Raw genomic sequence first — 20457 nt, forward strand, 5'->3', positions numbered from 1 at the left:
GAAAGAAGATCATACCGATGATTTTCTTGCAAATTCTGCAACTGTTGCTTTAATATTGCTGCTTCCCGTTGCCAGAACTAGAAGTAAGATACAAAATGGTTTGATATTCTAGGATTGTTCTGGTGAGCATAATTACATTATGAATAACAGATGATGACTAAAATAAATCTTATCTCAAGGAACATTATTTAGCACATATGAAAAGACACTGTTTCTGGTAATTGTTGAGTAGCATGCTTGTTTTTTTGAATTAAAAGCTTACCAAACTAAACAATTCTATGTAAAATATCAAACACTTATATGCATGTATTTTGTGTTTATAGGCATAATGCAGGGTCGAGCTTAGATTTTAGTTTTTGTTCCCACATCTTTATTTTCTTCCATTCTGATCAAAATTTATATGAACAATTTGTAAACTAAGATATTTAATTTCAGGCTAGCCCAGGTTAATTAGTTAATATCTATGATACAACGATCACAACAGTAAATTTTTGGATTTTGTATAACAACTTTTTCAGCTCCATTTTCTTCCAGCTTGTCAGAGACTCAGATGCCTTACGTGGTGTTAACCCATTTTCAAAATACTGTTTGATGGCATATCTTGTAGCCATTGGTCAATTCAAAAAGTAGTCAGTTGCTCTTCTGCTGGCAACCTACTTTATGGGGTGCAACAAAATCAGGGTAGATCATGTTGATCTTTGCATGTCATATATGCTGCTCTGCTTTTACACAAAGCCATGCTTCATAGACTAAAAACTCAAATATTTAATTTTATTACTAATTCTAGTTTTTTGTCAGTGCAAGCTAAATAGATGTGTCTGTACTGCCACAGAAATCATATCAAGTATGCATTGAAGATGAACTGACGAAGTTACAAATGACAGTTTGGGCTTAGAGTTGAAGATTACCTTGACTTCAGAGGCTGGGTTCCCTAGTTGATGATGCTCTTCTTTTGATTTGTTGTATCGTTCAATTACTGATTTCATGCTGGTATAAGAAGATTTGAAATGTTTCAGTTAAATGCTGCTGTTTAATTGAGTAGAGAAATATTAAAGACAGCATTAAGAATCACCATAAAAAGAATTTATAGAAAGCAAATTAATATGCTCTGTTAACGGTATTATGTATGTCTTCTCTTATATTTCCTTCCTGCAGATATAATTTATGTTGTTCAAAGCTCATGAAGTTGAAATCATGTTACTTCTAGAAACAGCTTGGGGACAATTTCCTAGAAACTTAAATTTGCAAGCGCAGGTAACAGTTAAGAGTACAATCTGAAGGCTTATTTTTCATTATTTTATATAGCGCCCAGTTTGTTTCAATAAGTTTTGGAGTTGGTTTCTTTTTCTTTTATCTTATTTCTAGTGGCTGAAAAATTAGAAAGCAGTTCACTCTTTTGAAGCTGACAAATACATGGGAACTACACTGATTGCCATGCTGTTGTTTTTTGCAATTTTCCTTTTGTACACCTTTACCTTGTTAGATGCCTCTCTAACCATCAGTACTGAAGAAAACTAATCTAAGTACCTGAAATTTTATACTATTTTTGGAGGCAGTCATCATTATTATAATTTGTATGACTCTACATGAGGTGTATATAGTAGTATTTTGAGGAATCATACAATAAATCTTACCGTCCATGCATACATGATAGGTTAAAGAATTATTGTCTGTCATACGTGATAGGTTAACAGAATTATTGCCTGTCGTTCTAATGAATTTCCATTAAAGTACTACATAAGTTCTTTTATTATAGCTTTTGGGTGTATATCAAAAGTGGTTCACTTTCTATGGGCTGTAGTATTTAAAATGATCTTGTGGTGTTAATGATGAGAAGAAGAGCAACCAAAAATAGACAATCTTGTTCAGAGACAGAAGAGGAGATGGACGAAAAAATGGTAGAAAAGGTATGCATGTCAGTGTATCTATTATTCTATACTAGGTGATTCAGGCTGCACCAATGACTTCTAACCATCTCATCATTTCTGTTTTTGTCTTTTTCCTGTGGTCGAGCAGGAACAATTTGGCTTAAATCTAGGTTCTCTTATAGGTGATTCATGCTGTGAAAATGACTTCTAACTATCTCATCATTTCTGTTTTTGTCTTTTTTGTTTCTGTGACTGACCAGGAACAATTTGGCTTAAAGCTAGGTTCTCTTATAAACTATGTGGGATGATAAATAGGACAAGTTTCATGCAGCTGAGTTAACAACTGAGAAGGAACATCATTAAGGTGCAAATTTGGTTTTTAGATGGATGAAATGCAGACAGGAGTATGTTTATCTTTACTGCCATGTATACATCCTCTCATTGATCATGCTTTTCTTCTCTGGGCCTTGCATGTCTAGATGTAGAACCATTCAGTGTTATCTTTATTGGATTTTCTATAGCTTATATTTTTAGTTAAATTGGGTTACATAATGATTCAACCCATGGATAATGGTGAAACTTTTGCCTAAAGTGAGATTCTGTAGATCTTTTCAAGGGTTACTATGTTGCGCTGGCACTTCAATTTTTTGGTGCCAGCACCACATTCCCTCTCTTTACTGAACCCAAATCAGGGAAGTCAATCAAATACCAGTAGGATCAGCTTTCTTAATTCATGTTCTTGGTCCTCACCGAAACAATTAGATAGCTTTCAATTTTTTATCCAATTCACAAGTTCTTAGTTTGATCAATGTTTGTTTGTTTGGGTATCTTCACCCTCTGCTTGCGTCATTTTGGCATGTCTCCCCACCTAACACCAGGAACCAAAACTTGCTCTTGATCTACAAGGGGACACTGCAAATAGGCCAACTAGCCATTGGTACTTCTATAAAACTAAATAGTGCAAATATATAGGTTTTATCATAGGAGCTGCTATCTTGAGGCTTCTTCTGGGTTTAGTCATAGCATCCTTGGTTCAGAATATGGGAATTGAATGAAAATTCCAACTGCTTATCACTCCTAAAAATGGCCATTCTACCGTCATCTGCTTCACCTATTTTGTAATTTTAGAATATGAGAAAAAGATACTGATACCTTGTCAATCCTAAGTTGCATAGTAGTTGTCTTGATTGAAAGCAGAGAGAGAATCTCTTGTCATACAGTCAATTCAACCTATATTTTGCATTGTTAGAATATAGGAGAACAGTTCTGTTAGAAATGGCCATTCTACTGTCATCTGCTTCACCTATTTTGTAATTTTAGAATATGAGAAAAAGAATACTTGATACCTTGTCAATCCTAAGTTGCATAGTAGTTGTCTTGATTGAAAGCAGAGAGAGAATCTCTTGTCATACAGTCAATTCAACCTATATTTTGCATTGTTAAATATAGAGAACATTCTGTTAGAAATGGCCATTCTACTGTCATCTGCTTCACCTATTTTGTAATTTTGAATATGAGAAAAAGATACTGTTACCTTGTCAATCCTAAGTTCATAGTGTGCTATGATAGTAGTTGTCTTGATTGAAAGCAGAGAAAGAATCTCTTGTCATACGGTCAATTCAACCTAATTTTGCATTGTAGAATATAGGAGAACACTTCTTATCTTATCAGTTTTCTAGTTTGCTAGCAAACAACAAATTCTATATACCATATCAGTAAAGTTTGTTCATCAGGTTCCAAACTGCTGCTACCTTAATTATCTCAAAAATTGTTTTGGCCTTTATCCGTAACATGATTATTAGCAAATGCTTCCTGGTTTTATTAGTGAAAGATGATGATTCATATGTGATATTCTGTCAAAGGTTTCTTGAGTCAGGTCACTACATTGTTTTCATGTTCAAAAGAATTACATGTTTGTTGCACTGGAATGTTGCATGTTTGTAGTGTGTTCCCCATCATATCATACTAATGTACCTAATTACAATATAATGCCCCTAAAGGATATCATTAGATTTTTTCTTTGAATGTGTTTTTACTTTTTGGTAATATTTTTGAAGTATGAATTTAACTTAATGTCAGTATTAAACTTTTAGTTGTTTGTTTACTTGACATTTATTCTAAGATATTTTATGTCTGAATGAAAAGGTGGAATCTTTTAGTTTTACCTTAATAAAAATATCTTTAAAGAATCTCCTATTGAAGAGTAGTTTCTGTCATAGTTTCCTCCTTTATTTCATCCAAATTTTATCTAAGCCACTATCCTCCTCTCTCAGTCACTATTCCTATTTCATTTCATAAAAACTATTTAAGTCACTATCTAAAATACCAGCACCATTATTTCACCATCTGGATAACACCAGGATCTTTATTATCACCACACCACATTTATAGTTTTTACTTTGTTATTATTGTCATAATTATCATAGTATGTAAACATACAAAATGTTAGTTTTCACATATTTTAATGTAATAACAAACTTTACACTAAATTAGACATGACAAAACAAAAACAACCCACACACACACACACACACCACACACACACAAAAAAAAAAAACTAGATATTTAATTTAGATTTGACCATTTAGGCCTCTTAGACTTCAAGAAAATAGAGAGTATTGGATTTCACTCTCCTTTGATCTTACTTAATTTCGTAGACCTTAGAAGCGCAAGTTGTTTGAACTGCTTGTGAAGACTAGAATAGGCCTAGCACAAGATAATTACAATTACCCCATTCATTCTGCATATTTACTTAACTATTGATAAAGTGGAGGGGTTGGTGAGAACTCCTCTCCAATCTTTCAAGAGAGGAGGGCTAATAACTTAGTACACCATAACAACCCACTATTAGGCATGTGGACAAATCACTTCTAACACTCTCTACGCTGCGGCGTGCAAGGTTGGGGTTAAACCCATATCGCCTCAACCAAAGAGGGGAGAGAAACAAACGTGGCTTGATACATGATAAAGTGAGGGCTTGGGTAACCTCTCTCCCAAAGCTAGCTAAGGGAGGAAGGAGTCCATACTTATGTACACCATAACAGCCCATTATTGGAGATGTGGGCAAATTCAACTTTAACAACTACTTTGAATCTTTCACTTTTTGTTTCATGTTTGTTTGTGTACGCAACTTTGTATGTATAATATTATTTCTTTACATTGTTATTTGAATTGTTATCTATCAATTCTATGTCTTATTTAATATTTTAAGTATTTAAAAATCAAAACAAGGATAAAGTCCTAGTTTCTCAAAGAAAATTTTGAATGTAAAGGCCATTTTGATATGGTTTATTACATCACATCTCATGTGTTATCAAGTGAGAGTTTGAGTTAGTTTATAAACATTAAATTCCTTAGCTAAGCAAACATTAAATTCCTTAGCTAAGCAAATATGTAGACACATATTAGGTAAATGACATTTACCTAAAGCTGAAATCTATATCTTTTGATGGTACCTAGGGGTGTATACGAATTGAGTCGAGCCAAACACTACCGGACTTGAGGCTTGATTTGTCAAAATATTTTGAGCTCGAGTTCGAGCTCACCGAGCTTTGGAAACCTAGGCTCGAGCTTGGGCGAGGATGCTGAGTTGGTGCTCGATTCAAGCTCGTTTATGAGTCGAGCCCTATTTGAGCTCGAGATGGAGCTCAAATTCGAGTTGCAATAGTAGCAATACACATTCATATAAATTTCTAGAATGCATCATCAAATGAACAAACCAAATAAGAAGCAAACATACATGTAACTAAAGCAACCGAGCTCAACATCAACATCAACATCAACATCAACATCAACATAACAACCTAGATCAACATCAACCAGTTCACATCCTGACCTGACCAACGGTAACTAAAGCTTACTCGAGTTTTGTTGACAAACATTGACCTGACCAACAGTAACTAAAGCTTACTCGAGTTTTGCTGACAAACACTGACCTGACCAAGAGGAATTCAGAGAGAGAGAGAGAGGAGAAACAAAGAAATGGCGAATCGGTGATGAATACTAATGATAATGCTTTTGCAGAAATTGAGGAGAAGCTTTGCGTTGCAATTTGGGAGGCTGGGTGATGGAGAGCAAAAACAAAAATGAGCTCTAGATTGTGTTTTGCAATTTGGGAGTCCTTGGGTATTTGGGGTTTTTTTAATTTATGTGAGCCTTATGTAACGGGTTAGGAGTTTCAAACCCAAAAGACTAACCTATTAGGTGAAGGGAGTCCCTCTCTTATAAAACCAAGACCTCCCTTCTCCCCATTTCCCTTCTCCCCATTTCCCTTTTGATGTGGGATATGTGACACTTGACAGGCTCGCAAGCTTACAAGGAGTCAATTCAACCTATATTTTGCATTGTTAGAATATAGGAGAACACTTCTGTTATCTTATCAGTTTCTAGTTTGCTAGCAAACAACAAATCTATATACCATATCAGTAAAGTTTGTTCATCAGGTTCCAAACTGCTGCTACCTTAATTATCTCAAAAATTGTTTTGGCCTTTATCCGTAACATGATTATTAGCAAATACTTCCTGGTTTTATTAGTGAAAGATGATGGAATTCCATATGTGATAATTCTGTCAAAGGTTTCTTGAGTCAGGTCACTACATTGTTTTTCATGTTCAAAAGAATATTACATGTTTGTTGCACTGGAATGTTGCATGTTGTAGTGTGTTCCCCATCATATCATACTAATGTACCCTAATATACAAATAATAATGCCCCTAAAGGGATATCATTAGATATTTTTCATTTATTGAGCACCCATAGGTTTTTCTTTTTGGTAATATTTTTGAAGTATGAATTTAACTTAATGTCAGTAATTAAACATTTTAGGTTGTTTGTTTACTTGACATTTATTCTAAGATATTTTATGTCTGAATGAAAAGGGTGGAATCTTTTTAGTTTTACCTTAATAGAAAATATCTTTAAAGAATCTCCTATTGTAAGAGTAGTTTCTGTCATATGTTTCCTCCTTTATTTCATCCAAATTTTATCTAAGCCACTATTCCTCCTCATCTCAGTCACTATTCCTATTTCATTTCATAAAAACTATTTAAGTCACTATCTTAAAATACCAGCACCATTATTTCACCATCATGGATAACACCAGGATCTTTATTATCACCAACACCACATTTATAGTTTTTACTTTGTTATTATTGTCATAATTATCAATAGTATGTAAACATACAAAAATGTTAGTTTTCACATATTTTTAATGTAAATAACAAACTTTACACTAAAGTTAGACATGACAAAACAAAAACACACACACACACACACACACACACACACACACACACACACACACACACAAAAAAAAAAAAAACTAGATATTTAATTTAGATTTGACCATTTAGGCCTCTTTAGACTTCAAGAAAATAAGAAGTATTGCGATTTCACTCTCCTTTGATCTTACTTAATTTCGTAGACCTTAGAAGCCGCAAAGTTGTTTGAACTTGGCTTGTGAAGACTAGAATAGAGCCTAGCACAAGATAATTACAATTACACCATTCATTCTCGCATATTTACTTAACTATTGATAAAGTGGAGGGGCTTGGGTAGAACTCACTCTCCAATGCTAGTTCAAGAGAGGAGAGAGCCTAATAACTTACGTACACCATAACAACCCACTATTAGGGCGATGTGGGACAAATTCAACTTCTAACACTCTCCTTTACGCTCGGCGTGCAAGGTTGGGGTCTAAACCCATCATCGCCTCAACCAAAGAGGGGAGAGAAACAAACGTGGCTTTGATACCATGATAAAGTAGAGGGGCTTGGGTATAACTCTCTCCCCAAAGCTAGCTCAAGGGAGGAAGGAGTCCAATTACTTATGTACACCATAACAGCCCATTATTAGGACGATGTGGGACAAATTCAACTTCTAACAACTACTTTGAATCTTTCACTTTTTGTTTCATGTTTGTTTGTGTACGCAACTTTGTATGTATAATATTATTTCTTTACATTGTTATTTGAATTGTTATCTATCAATTCTATGTCTTATTTAATATTTTAAGTATTTAAAAATCAAAACAAGGATAAAGTCCTAGTTTCTCAAAGAAAATTTTGAATGTAAAGGCCATTTTGATATGGTTTATTACATCACATCTCATGTGTTATCAAGTGAGAGTTTGAGTTAGTTTATAAACATTAAATTCCTTAGCTAAGCAAACATTAAATTCCTTAGCTAAGCAAATATGTAGACACATATTAGGTAAATGACATTTACCTAAAGCTGAAATCTATATCTTTTGATGGTACCTAGGGGTGTATACGAATTGAGTCGAGCCAAACACTACCAGACTTGAGGCTTGATTTGTCAAAATATTTTGAGCTCGAGTTCGAGCTCACCGAGCTCTGGAAACCTAGGTTCGAGCTTGGGTAAGGATGCTGAGTTTGAGCTCGATTCAAGCTCGTTTATGAATCGAGCCCTATTTGAGCTCAAGATGGAGCTCAAATTTGAGTTGCAATAGTAGCAGTACACATTCATATAAATTTCTAGAATGCATCATCAAATGAACAAACCAAATAAGAAGCAAACATACATGTAACTAAAGCAATTGAGCTCAACATCAACATCAACATAACAACCTAGATCAACATCAACCAGTTCACATCCTGACCTGACCAATAGTAACTAAAGCTTACTCGAGTTTTGTTGACAAACACTGACCTGACCAACAGTAACTAAAGCTTACTCAACTTTTGTTGATGAACACTGACCTGACCAAGAGGAATTCTGAGAGAGAGAGGAGAAACAAAGAAATGGTGAATCGGTGATGAATACTAATGATAATGCTTTTGCAAAAATTGAGGAGAAGCTTTGTGTTGCAATTTGGGAGGCTGGGTGATGGAGAGCAAAAGCAAAAATGAGCTCTAGATTGCGTTTTGCAATTTGGGAGTCCTTGGGTATTTGGGGTTTTTTTAATTTATGTGAGCCTTATGTAACGGGTTAGGAGTTTTACACCCAAAAGGCTAACCTATTAGGTGAAGGGAGTCCCTCCCTTATAAAACCAAGACCTCCCTTCTCCCCATTTCCCTTCTCCCCATTTCCCTTTTGATGTGGGATATGTGACACTTGACAGGCTCGCAAGCTTACAAGTTGAGTACTCGCAAGTATGGTACTTGGCTTGTATATCGTTCGAAGTATTTGAGCTCAAGCTCCTAGTGAGTTGAGCCCTAGCTGCTTGCGAGGAGCTTGGCTTGACTACACCTCAAGTTTCGGCAAGGTCATAAGTTTTGTTTTTTTTAATTAAATAGGTAGACTTAAGGAGGATACTTGCATAATGTCTACAATTAAAATTACATCTCACGTGGTTGTTTAATGAAAGTTATAGCTACAACTTATAAAGTATCGAGTTCTCTTGACTAAGTAAATATGTTTTAAGTGACACAGGTAGGTTTGAATCCCACAAACAAATCTATTAAAGTAAAAGATAATTGTATAAACCCTTAAGTTAAAACTATCTATTCATTTATACTGTTATTACAATTGGTGTTAGTACGTATTCATGACTTAATGATGTAGTGTTGACTAAAACTCACCACAAGGACGAGAAGTTTATAAGGTGAGAAGCTTGTCACAATTCAAAATATTTGTGAGTAAGAGTTCGGACTAGTTTGTAAGTTTTGAAATCCTTAAACCCATATACATGGGTGACAAAACAGGCTAGCATGCCAAATTCATGTGGTGCCAAATCTAACTTGGATACAACTCATTTAATTGTTTATATCAAAGTTCCAAACACGATTATTGCACAATGACACAAATGTGATTAGTCTAATTGCTTTGATAAATGTGTCACATTTACAACATAACACGACTTAATTCGTTTATAACAAGTTTAGTTCATTTAACCGTTATGACACATTTGTCATATTCATGTCATAACATGACTTAACTCGTTTATAACAAGTTTAGTTCATTTAACTGATATGACACATTTAACTCATTTATCCCATTTATGACACATTTCGCTCATTTAACTTATATATTAATTGTGATTTTATCATCTCATAAACAAATATTTTTGTCTTATAAAGGATATTTGTGTTTTAACTTGTTATAAATGGATTTTCATGTCTTAACTGTGTTATAAAAATATTTGTGTCTAAACTTTTAACCACGTTTTAAATGAATAATCGTGTCTTAACCTTGTTATAAATGAATATTCATGTCTTAACCATGTTATAAACGAATATTTGTTTCTTAACCATGATGTAAATGAATATTTGTGTCTTAATTGTGTTATAAAAGGATATTCATATCTTTAATTGTGTTGTAAAGGGATATTCGTGTCTTTAACTGTGTTAGAAAGGGGTACTTATCTCAAACAAATAATTGAGTCATAAAAAGTTTGTGAAAAATGAGTTACACAACCTGTTCAACTAATTGTCCTAAACAAATTATACAATTAATTTAATTAGTTGTCAGTAAAAAGGCTTGTAGGTTAAGATCTTTCGACCTTTCAACCTGAACACGACATGATTAATAAAATGGTTGAGTTTTCAATCAAATATGATACAAACACATTTAGGATACACTTTTACTCGCTTAAATTGTGTTAGATTTGTGTTTTAAACGTGTGCTCTTTTGACGACTGTCATCGGTGATTGCCAATGGTGGCTGATGATTTATAGTCATTTTGGGTGGTTGGGGGTAGTTTGTTAAATTTTAAGCTTTTATTGTAGGTGTTTTAGCTAAATTTTCAAATGTAGGGGTCTTGAGTAATTGTTATTTGGCAGACATATGAGGACATTTGTCCAAAATGTTTATTAAGTAAGGGTAAAATGGGAATAAAAATTTGGATTACTTCGATAATAAAAGAATAACACCCCTTGAGTTGGTAATTTGATTACCCCATATAGTAACTACAGTAATCACTATTGGTATTGGAAGATTATCGAAATTTTTTATTACTAAAAAACCAAACAAGGGAATTTCTTGGATCAAAGACAGATTATCGAGGTTATCTTCTTAGACCTCTAACCAAACATAGGAAAAATCACCGTGTTCATACAACCACTAAAAGTATTACAAAATACAACTTCTTTAAGCTTACTATTGATAAATTAAGTCATTAGGTTAATGGTTTGGTCCCACTATTTAGATCGTCAAAGATTAAGCAAAAGGATGAGTTAGGACCAGAGATAATGTCAATGATTAGAATGTTACATCTCACATCAGATAGACCAAAAGGATGAGTCAGGACCAGAGATAATGTCAAGGGTTAGAATATTACGTTCTACCTCAGATAGACATGACTTAGGTCTTAGGCTTATGAGGATGAATAGGCAACATTACTTAATAGTATAGTCATTTAAGTAGTTGAAAAGCACCCAACCTGGGTAGCTAGTGATTAGTGATAATGTTGTACATAACACGGTTAGTCTTGTAGCTTGTTACCAAGCACTCGACTTAGTCTTCTAGCTTGTTAGCAAGCGCTTGACATGAGCTACCCAATGATAGTATCAAATGTGATAAGGGCATCATGTTGGGTGGGTGGACATTAGTTAGGCTAGTTAATCTTCTAACTAGTTAGCAAATGCCCAACTTAGGCTAGCTAGTGATAGTGTTGGACGTGATAAGGGCATCATGTATTTGGGTGGACAGATATAAGATAGGTCAGTTAATCTTCTAGGTAGTTAGTAAGCCATCGGCATGGTCTGGCTAGTGATAATATTGGATATGACAAAGGCATCTCTTATTTGAGGAATGTAGACATGAGTTAGGTCTTAGGTTTGTAAGAGTCAACCAATGAAAGTGTTGGACATGACAAAGGTATCATGTATATGGGTGGGTAAACATAGGTTAAGTTTTTCAGATAGTTGACAAACACATGATTCAAGCCGACCAATGATAACATGACAAGGTTATCACATATAGTGATCATGTTAGACGTGACAAGGGTGTCACAAATTTGGGCGACATGGGATAGGTTTTGGGCTTATAAAGGTGCGTAAGTTAGTCTTTCGAGTAGTTGGTAAGGGCAACTACGTTGGCTTTTCAGGCAGTTTGTAAAGACCCAGCCTAAGCCGACCAATGGTAATGTGAAGGGTGTTAAGTAGAGTGATATCGTCGGACCTGATAAAGATGTCACATATTTAGGTGCTAGACATGAGTTAGGTTTTGAGCTCATAAAGGTGGACATGTTAGTTTTTAGGTAATTGACAAAGCTCGGCCCGTGCCAGCCAATATTGTCACGTATTTGGGTGTAAGGAATGTTATGTCCAATATCGGATAGAAATATGTTTAAGTTTGGGCTTATAAAGGTAGATAGACAACCTCACTTTATAGATTAGTCTTTTAGGTAAGTAACAAGCACTCGACCCATGATTGGAGAAACAATAGATTGGCTTCCAACATAAATAACATAAATTGTATTTGAAATTTGTTTAATATTATTAAAATAAATAATCATGATAACTATTTGTAAATCAATTTAATCACACATTGACATTTTTCAGTCCTTACTAAATTTTTTTTATTCCTTGATGGCATCAAAATTTAACCTTTGAGAATTAAATTAAAAACAATGAATAAGGTATTGAGGGATTTATCATCTTGGCTTCCAAAAGCAAAGTTCTTCATGCATCATTTAGCCAAAAATATGAGGAAAATCTACAAAAAGTTAAGAATTATAAATTGATCAATTATTAGAGTGTTTATTCTTATTTTATAAGTTTGTATTATTTAGTAATGTATATACTTGTATTATTATTACAATAATACTATATCGACAATCTTTTTATACAAACCTTCTTTCGCAAACATATGTAATAAAAGATGATTGGGTGATTTTAAATTTAAAATAAACTTTCACTCAATCATCTTTTGCAGCATAAGTTTGTGAGAGAAAATTTGTATAAAAAGATGGTTGGTACAGTATTACTCCTATTATTGTCAATAATTTTAGGTCTATAACATTCTTTTACAATTTTTTTTTACAATCTCCGATGTGATAGATGCGTCATTTGGTTAGCTCGCAAATGGGTAGACGTAAGCAGGCATGACTAATTTTACGAGCTAACTAATGACGAGCTATCACATCGGAAATTGTGAGATAAAGTTGTGAGATTAGGTTGTAGATCTTAAATTACTCTATTATCATGGTCTCCACGGATGTAGGCTGCCCTAATCAAATCATGTAAATTGTATTTTTATATTTTGTTTGTATAGACTAAGTTTTAAAAAGATTCCCTAAACTGTTGACGTTTTCAGTTTGGCAACAATATTCTTCTTGTTTAGACAATCAACAATACTCCTTTTTTCAGTTCTATTTTATGAATGGAATTGAATTTATATCCTAAAGCAAGTTAAATGATATTTGTTCACATTCATTTTTTAGGTTAAAATTTGTTCATTTGTATTATTTTAATAACATAACAAGACATGCTTATCCTAACTTGTAGGTTCAATAATTTTGTGTCAACCTAGTATATAATCATCTACATGATAATGTGATGTTGAGAAATCACTTAGAATGTTAAAACAAAAGGATCAAGAGTAATTTTGTTGGGATTATAAAATTTTATTACTTCAGATAAATCAACAAAAAGAACAAAAAAAAAAAATATATATATATATATATATTATAAGTGAAGATATTTAAATAGTTGGCTGTTATTATTTGGAAGGTATTTAAAAAAAAAATAATAATTAAAAAAATTTCCCTTTTTTTTATTTTATCATTTGTATATTTCTTATCACCAAAAGAACACTTTTGAAAAAAGTTTCAAATAAAGTGCTTGTTTATGGGGAAAAAAAAAGAAGGTGTTATTCTATCGTTTTTAGTTATGGATGGTGAACCGTGTAAGGCTAAATAATGACTTTTTTCCTTTGCAAACTATCTTCATTCTTGTGTAATCTAAGATTTATGAACATTAATATTATGTTATTTCATTATAATTTTATTGAGTAAAGTCAGGACACACACCTTAAGAATATTAGAAGATAGAAAATTTACTAATTTCAATGAATGTATATATAATTTTTAATACATCAGAATATTTATCTTCAAGTGTTTTTTTACCAACTTAGCATGAAACAAATATGATAATAAAGTGCAAATAGATTCAACCACATCAATAAAATGGACGGAAGTATGGTAGATTTAGGATATTTGTGTATTGACAATGGAACTTGGATAATATTTGTCTCAACATATAAGAATTTTCCACGATCTTATCACTTATCTAAATCTTTCTCGGTAGGGCCGCCTCATTAAAAAGGGCAGAGAGAGAGTATGCGGCTAATAGACTTTTGAGCCACCATCTGAGTGAAAATCTCATGGGGAAAGCAACACGCAGCTACACTAAAGGGGTTCAATTATCAGTTTCAAAAAGAAAAGTTAAAAATAGGAGACAGACACCATACAAGTCTCAAGTGTTAAGAAAATATAAACTAAGGTCTAGTTGCAACTTGCAACTGTTTTAAGTTCTTTTATGCATGGCTGGCTGGCTGTTTTAACGTAGTGGGACTGTAGGAGTATACTAGATGTAAATTAAGTAAAGTTTGCCCCTTTACGAGAAAGGATTCTTTTTGTTAAAGAATTAAATAGTGGTTCATGATTCAGCTTGTCCATGCATGCATGCATAAACTTACTTACATCGATATCTTTCATTTTTCCCTCTTTCGGAAAGATATCGCTGAATTCCCCAAACATATCTTTCTCGATATGTATTACTCTCTCTTTCCAATGACAATAAAATATGCACTTTGTCCCCATGATACTAAGCTAGAAGAACTCAGATAATCTGAAGACCAGACTACAAAGGAAAAGGTTTAAGCTTCCATGAACTAACAATCGAAAAATTCAAACCTATCGCATGCATGCATGAAACGGTAAGTGTTTGAATTTCAGAGAGTGGGCTAGGTTGGTTGCTTGGCTGGATACAAATCGTATGAGGTGGTTGGATGTCACGACTCTGAGTTGTAAAGAGTTCCTAATTTATGGATATCATACAGTGGACAGAAACTGAGAATAGCATGCAAGGGAAGTTACTGTAGGGCTGGAAGCAGCTGGAGATTGAGATGGATATAAAGAGTTTTTAGATCTTTTATTGTTGAGATAACTTCATATAATTATCATATTCTGTTTCTTAGACTTTCCAGACAAACCCATTTGCTTGTAATTATGTCCATCCTCGTCGCTAGCCCATCTCCAATTATACATTTTAGAATTTATCCTAAAATGAGTTTATGACACAAAGAGACTACTGCAGCTCTCATACAATAAACTTATATGTATTCATAGTTTGAATACATTGCTTTTTGTATGAGTGAAGTAGTAGTCTGTTGTACCCTAGAATTTTTCTTATCACATTATTGTTTATAATTTTATATATGAGACTATTACATCCCTAATTGTATAATTTTAATATTTATCCCTAATGAAGTAGAAACGTGACAGATAATTAAGAAAAAAAAAGGTTATAACATAATTTTATTTAAAAATAAACTTAAATAATATTTATTGAATAACAACCCTAACGTTATAACCCAATCATAAACCCTGAACCCTGAAAAACATAATCATAAACCCTAAACCCTAGAACTTGTAACATAATAAATGAGAAATTTTGAGTTTTAGAAGAAATAAATAAAATAAAAAATCACTTTTCTAAACAAAATAAAAAAGAAAAGAATAGAAATAAATTTGGATTTAAACTCAAAAGTTACCAAAATTATCTTTCAAAATGAATACAAAAGAACTCGAATTTGAAGGTCAAAATAATGGAATTGTGTCGAAAAAGGCGTCCAAACGAATCTTCCAAACGAAACTAATGATATATTATTCATTGAAATTTGATACCGCGGCCTCCAAAACCGAAATCTACATTACATCGATTCCTAACATCCATACGCTAAAGCTTTGTATATATATACATGGTTCATGTTTGTATTCTCTAAAAGGTCAATAGATTCTAAAGTATTGTATGTTCATGGTACACTTGAACAAAGGGGTTTACTTATTCCTGCTCAAATTTAATTGCATCACAATGAGCTTGAAGCAAAGTTGTAAGATATTATTATTGGTAGATCATTTTTGAAGTTTTCTTCCTATTCAATCAAAGGGGCAAATTTTTTTCAAGACTTCGATTTAATTGATATAAAAACATTGTTTTTTAATTTGAAATTAGAGGAAGGTGCTTTGATATATCGAAAAAACGATGAAACGGTTACTTAACTCACATATGGGATAAACGATTATTCTTAAGAGTTTTGGTATTGATGGAGACCATATAGGTGATGCGGAATATGAGCAATTTTTATATAACTATAAGATTTTATTTGTTTCATTTGTTTGAGGACTTTGATTTGTTTCATGAACTCTTTGTTTACTAATTGTATTTAAGACTTCTCTCTATTTTGTACTATAAAGAGAGGTTTTCAAGCCATTAGAATTAGGATTTCTATTATTGGTTTACTAAATAGAAGCTCCTAATTTTAGAATCAGCAAGTATTTATACTTCATAATTTTCAATGCTCTCATAATCAACAAATTTGTGAAACTGTCTTTTATTTTTAGAGTTTTATCAATATCGGACAACTCACCCATAGAATAAAGGTAGATGATCAATAACTATTGAGAGGAGTTGATCTAAGTTTGCTTAGCTTTATGGGTTATATTCATTCTAAGCTTGATAAGTTAATCAATTGATAGTGTTTTAGGCTTAGTTGATGAAATTCAACATATACCTAGGCTGAAGCTTTAAAATTAGAATTTTCTTTTAACATACAAGTAAGTCTCACAAAACTGTGAAATTCAGAGAGTTGCTTGTAACAGACTCTAAGATCTAGGACTTGTCTCATACGAGTCAATTTAATAGAAAGTAGATGACTTTCTAAAGACATATCGCACATAAGATGCTTGGCATGAATCAAGATATTCTTCATTAGAATGGAAGGAAGATAATGCACTAGTAAAGATGAGACCACATTAATAAAATGCATGGCATAAATCAGGAAGGTTCAATGACTTTGTTACCTCTGCAAGTTTCACTATAACTATGTCAAAAGTAAAAGAAAGTTGGATTCCTCTAATATTGTTGATTTTCGAAATTATCCATGCTTAATCTCTTTACTAGTCATTAATCATTTACGCCATTGCCAACAAATATGTTCACAAATCGATACCTCTATACCTCTATTCTCTATACCTCAAGTCTCATCTAACCTTTCCTTTGTAATCAATCCCAACCATCATTTTTAACATAAACTTTTCTCACTGATGGCGGTTCTCCTAGAAACCGTACTATATATAAATACTCTCACTTATAAGGCTATCAAGGGCTTCACCTAATATCCATTATAAAAGAGCAATCTCTTATACGAGAACCAGCAGGTATTCACTACGAACTAGGAAGGTAAATACTCTCACACTTTTAAGGCTGTCATGGACTTCGCCAAATATCCATTATAAAAAAAGCATTCTCTTAGACAAGAACCAGCAGGTATCCACTAAAAAGGCATGATATATAATCTTTTTATAACACAAAAATCCTCGCATCGATACAACCTTTAGAAATCAAGAAATCACACAAAGTATAATTAACTGATTTATAACCAACACCACCACAAACTCCAATGCCATTACCATCTATATCCTCTACAATCAATGCTTTTCAATCTCAACCTCACTTCAGTCCTCCATTCCTTTTTCTATTATTTTCCTTTGTTTAGAAATTGACAAGATCACGTCTTGGTAATATAATTGTCTGGTCACTGGGCTTGCACTTCATTGAATTGGCATGTTATCTCTTTACTGTTAGCAAGAGGTCAAGGATCATTGATGAATAATGACCAGAATCTAACTTCAAATTAAGAACCCTCAATGCAGCAATTTAAACGATAAAACTGCTACAAGAGACATCATCTTTTCCATCAATGCCGACCTCACTAATGTTAAATCCTCTAATAAAATTGAAGCTAAAATCCGGCTGTCGCCAAAGATTTCAAGCTGTAAATAGAATCTAATATTCAAGAATTCATCAAATAAAATTTTAAAATCGTAAATTATGCTACAAACACCGACGCAATTCACAAATTTCTACATTTTTTTCCCTAAATAATCAGCAACCTATGGTCCTATAAAAGCAAACATAATAATTACTTAAAACAATTTCAAATTAACATCACCGCTAGCTTTCATATAAACCAGAAGTATGAAAACAACATATCAAATGCGGCATCGAGTATAGAATCATTTTCATTATTATAATAAAATGTGGTATTTAGTGAAGCATTTAGTACAGATCGCAAGCTGTACATGCCATTATCCACCAAAAAGAAATTTTATATAAAATGATCATATAACGATTTTAGAGATGATTAATAAAAGTAATATCAAGTAACAAAAAATTATGATGATGAGATCTTGAAAGACCTGGTGCTGGCGAAATCGTAGAGCTTGCTGGTGCTGGAAAAGATCATCACTCCTACTTCCGCGTCGCACAGGATCGCCAACTCCTTCGCCTTCTTCAACAATCCGTTCCTTCTCTTCGAAAACGTTACTTGTCTGCTCGTCGAGTTGTCGATCCTCCTTATCACTATTTTACCTCTCCCCATCCTTAAAATCCACCAAAATTCAAAAATATTTAAAATTAAGCTTAAGCCAAAGAGAAATAACAGATAATTTTTTGACAAAAAAAAACAAAGTAAATAGAGACCTACTTGGCAAGAAAAAGAAAAGTGAAGATAGTAGAGACAAAAGAACCAAGGTTTTTTCAGAGACGTCGTTTTGGTCCGAGTACGCACTGATTCACATCATCAGCCGAAGAAAGCTATATAAGGAAAGTGTATAATGAGATGGTGAAACCAGCGGTTTCGTTTAGTAAACCACTAGTGGTTTTTATGTTAAGGACACGTGTTCCAATAGACAGCTGAGAGAATTTAAAATAACAGTTTTGTTTTTAAAGGTATCGCCGTCCACCGTATAGATCATTGACACGTGGGCATACGGATTCATAGACCGTAGTTCCTTTTTTGGGAATTTGGAGGTTTTTTTTTTTTAAAAAAAAAAAAAACCCAGTGTGATGGATGGGTCTTCTATTGTCCTAGGAACACGTGGTTTTGCCCATTGAAGTTGGGAATTGGCCGTTCTGTCCACCCAAGTTCAAAAGAGACTGGCTAACGTGACAGGACGATGTCGTTTTCAAGACGGACGACCAATACTTTACCTGATTTTTAGTTTTGACCATTCAACATGAAAATGAAATACAAGGCTCGGTCAAATTTGTTTTAGTGATCAAGTAGTGCAATTTTTTTTCCCAAACGGTATTGGATTAAATGAGGTCGAACGACTTATATCTGCCCAAGGTTTGATAAAACGATATATTGGTATCCAAAAAGTTTCAAAAAAATAAACAGGTACCTTTCATTAATGAAAAGACTAGAATGCTCTTTAATAAATATTATTCTATTTTTTTAATTATTTTAAACCCCTTAAGTTTATTAATTTCATCAAATACCCTTAAAAAAGTTTAAAAATTAACAAAAACATCCCCACTCACCCATACTTACCAGATTCTGACGGCCACCACCAGTGGTAGTCAGAATCTGTCACAACGGTCTACGCCACCACTGTAAATGGCCGGTAATTCACCCATCTGGCCTTTTTCGGCCAGATCCACCATGGATATGGCCGGAAAAGGCCAGATCTGACGTGAAAAGGCCAGATCTGGCCGAAAAGTGACGGCTAAAGAAATGGCCGTCGTTGTCAACGACGGCCAAATCTTGGCCATCTTTGATAGACAATGACGGCCACATCTTTGGCCATCGCTGACAGCCAAAGATTGAGTGTTGCTGCCATTGACGGCCAGATCGGTGAATTACCGGCTATTTACGGTGGTGGTGTAGACCGTTGTGACAGATTCCGGCTACTATCGGTGGTGGCCGTTGGAATCTGGCAAGTATGGGTGGGTGGGGGTGTTTTTGTTAATTTTTAAACCTTTTTGGAGGTATTTGACAGAATTAATAAACATAAGGGGTTTAAAATAATTAAAAAATAGACTAATATTTCTTAAAAGACATTCTAGTCTTTTCACTAACGGAAGGTACATATTTATCTTTTTGAAATCTTTTGGGTACCAATCGTCATTTTGTTAAACTTTGGGTAGGTATAAGTCGTTTCACCATTAAATGACCGAATACGTTTATTATTATTATTTTATTATATATTTCTTAATTCCATTGTTGGGGATAAATCATTTTTATGAAATATTAATTTGTTCTTTATGCGAGTAAAACAAGTTTAATGATTTAAAAGAGATTGTTATTTTACTAATGTGCAATATTGTGGATCTGTGTAAACCATAAATTTAATGAAATTCATGGGTTTGTGTATAATTGAACCAATAATACATGATAGGCTGTAAAATAAACTAAAAAAAGCAGAGTAGGCATTGTATTTCAGTTGAAGTCAAAGTCAAGCTTGGGTAGGTTAATTTAGTAAAGCAATTTCACTTGAAAGGCTAGAGATAATCAAAGACTAACTATTATTGGTCATGAAAATGGGCTGTCATGTCCTGCCATGATGTTCCCCGTGATCTTGACATCCTCGTAATTTATGAAAAACATCAGGGATAAATT

The 20457-nt window shown here is 33.4% G+C and overlaps 1 protein-coding gene and 1 long non-coding RNA gene across 6 annotated transcripts in view; one reads left to right on the top strand and one right to left on the bottom strand.

The window, feature by feature from the left end:
* LOC116137677 overlaps nucleotides 1–2483 on the top strand; it is a 15442-nt gene extending 12959 nt beyond the window's left edge. Inside the window, exons 2-5 of one of the 2 annotated variants that reach the window (XR_004129218.1) lie at nucleotides 799–990; nucleotides 1156–1254; nucleotides 1802–1907; nucleotides 2017–2483. This is a non-coding gene — a long non-coding RNA (uncharacterized LOC116137677). The remainder of the gene's footprint in view (nucleotides 1–798; nucleotides 991–1155; nucleotides 1255–1801; nucleotides 1908–2016) is intronic. The other variant, XR_004129217.1, reaches the window with a different exon arrangement.
* LOC116137676 (MADS-box transcription factor 23-like) overlaps nucleotides 1–18676 on the bottom strand; it is a 20414-nt gene extending 1738 nt beyond the window's left edge. For 3 of the 4 annotated variants that reach the window (XM_031423355.1, XM_031423354.1, XM_031423352.1), the window contains exons 1-4: nucleotides 18541–18676; nucleotides 18254–18436; nucleotides 909–987; nucleotides 16–77 (exon numbers count right to left, since the gene is read on the bottom strand). In XM_031423355.1, coding sequence (XP_031279215.1) covers nucleotides 16–77; nucleotides 909–987; nucleotides 18254–18435 — 323 coding nt within the window. In that variant the 5' untranslated portion in view covers nucleotide 18436; nucleotides 18541–18676. Of the gene's footprint in view, nucleotides 1–15; nucleotides 78–908; nucleotides 988–18253; nucleotides 18441–18539 lie in introns of all 4 variants that reach the window. The other variant, XM_031423353.1, reaches the window with a different exon arrangement.
* Nucleotides 18677–20457: the final 1781 nt, after the last annotated feature.

This window comes from Pistacia vera, unplaced genomic scaffold (assembly GCF_008641045.1).
Source record: "Pistacia vera cultivar Batoury unplaced genomic scaffold, PisVer_v2 Contig332, whole genome shotgun sequence".
In the NCBI taxonomy this organism is placed as follows: domain Eukaryota; kingdom Viridiplantae; phylum Streptophyta; class Magnoliopsida; order Sapindales; family Anacardiaceae; genus Pistacia; species Pistacia vera.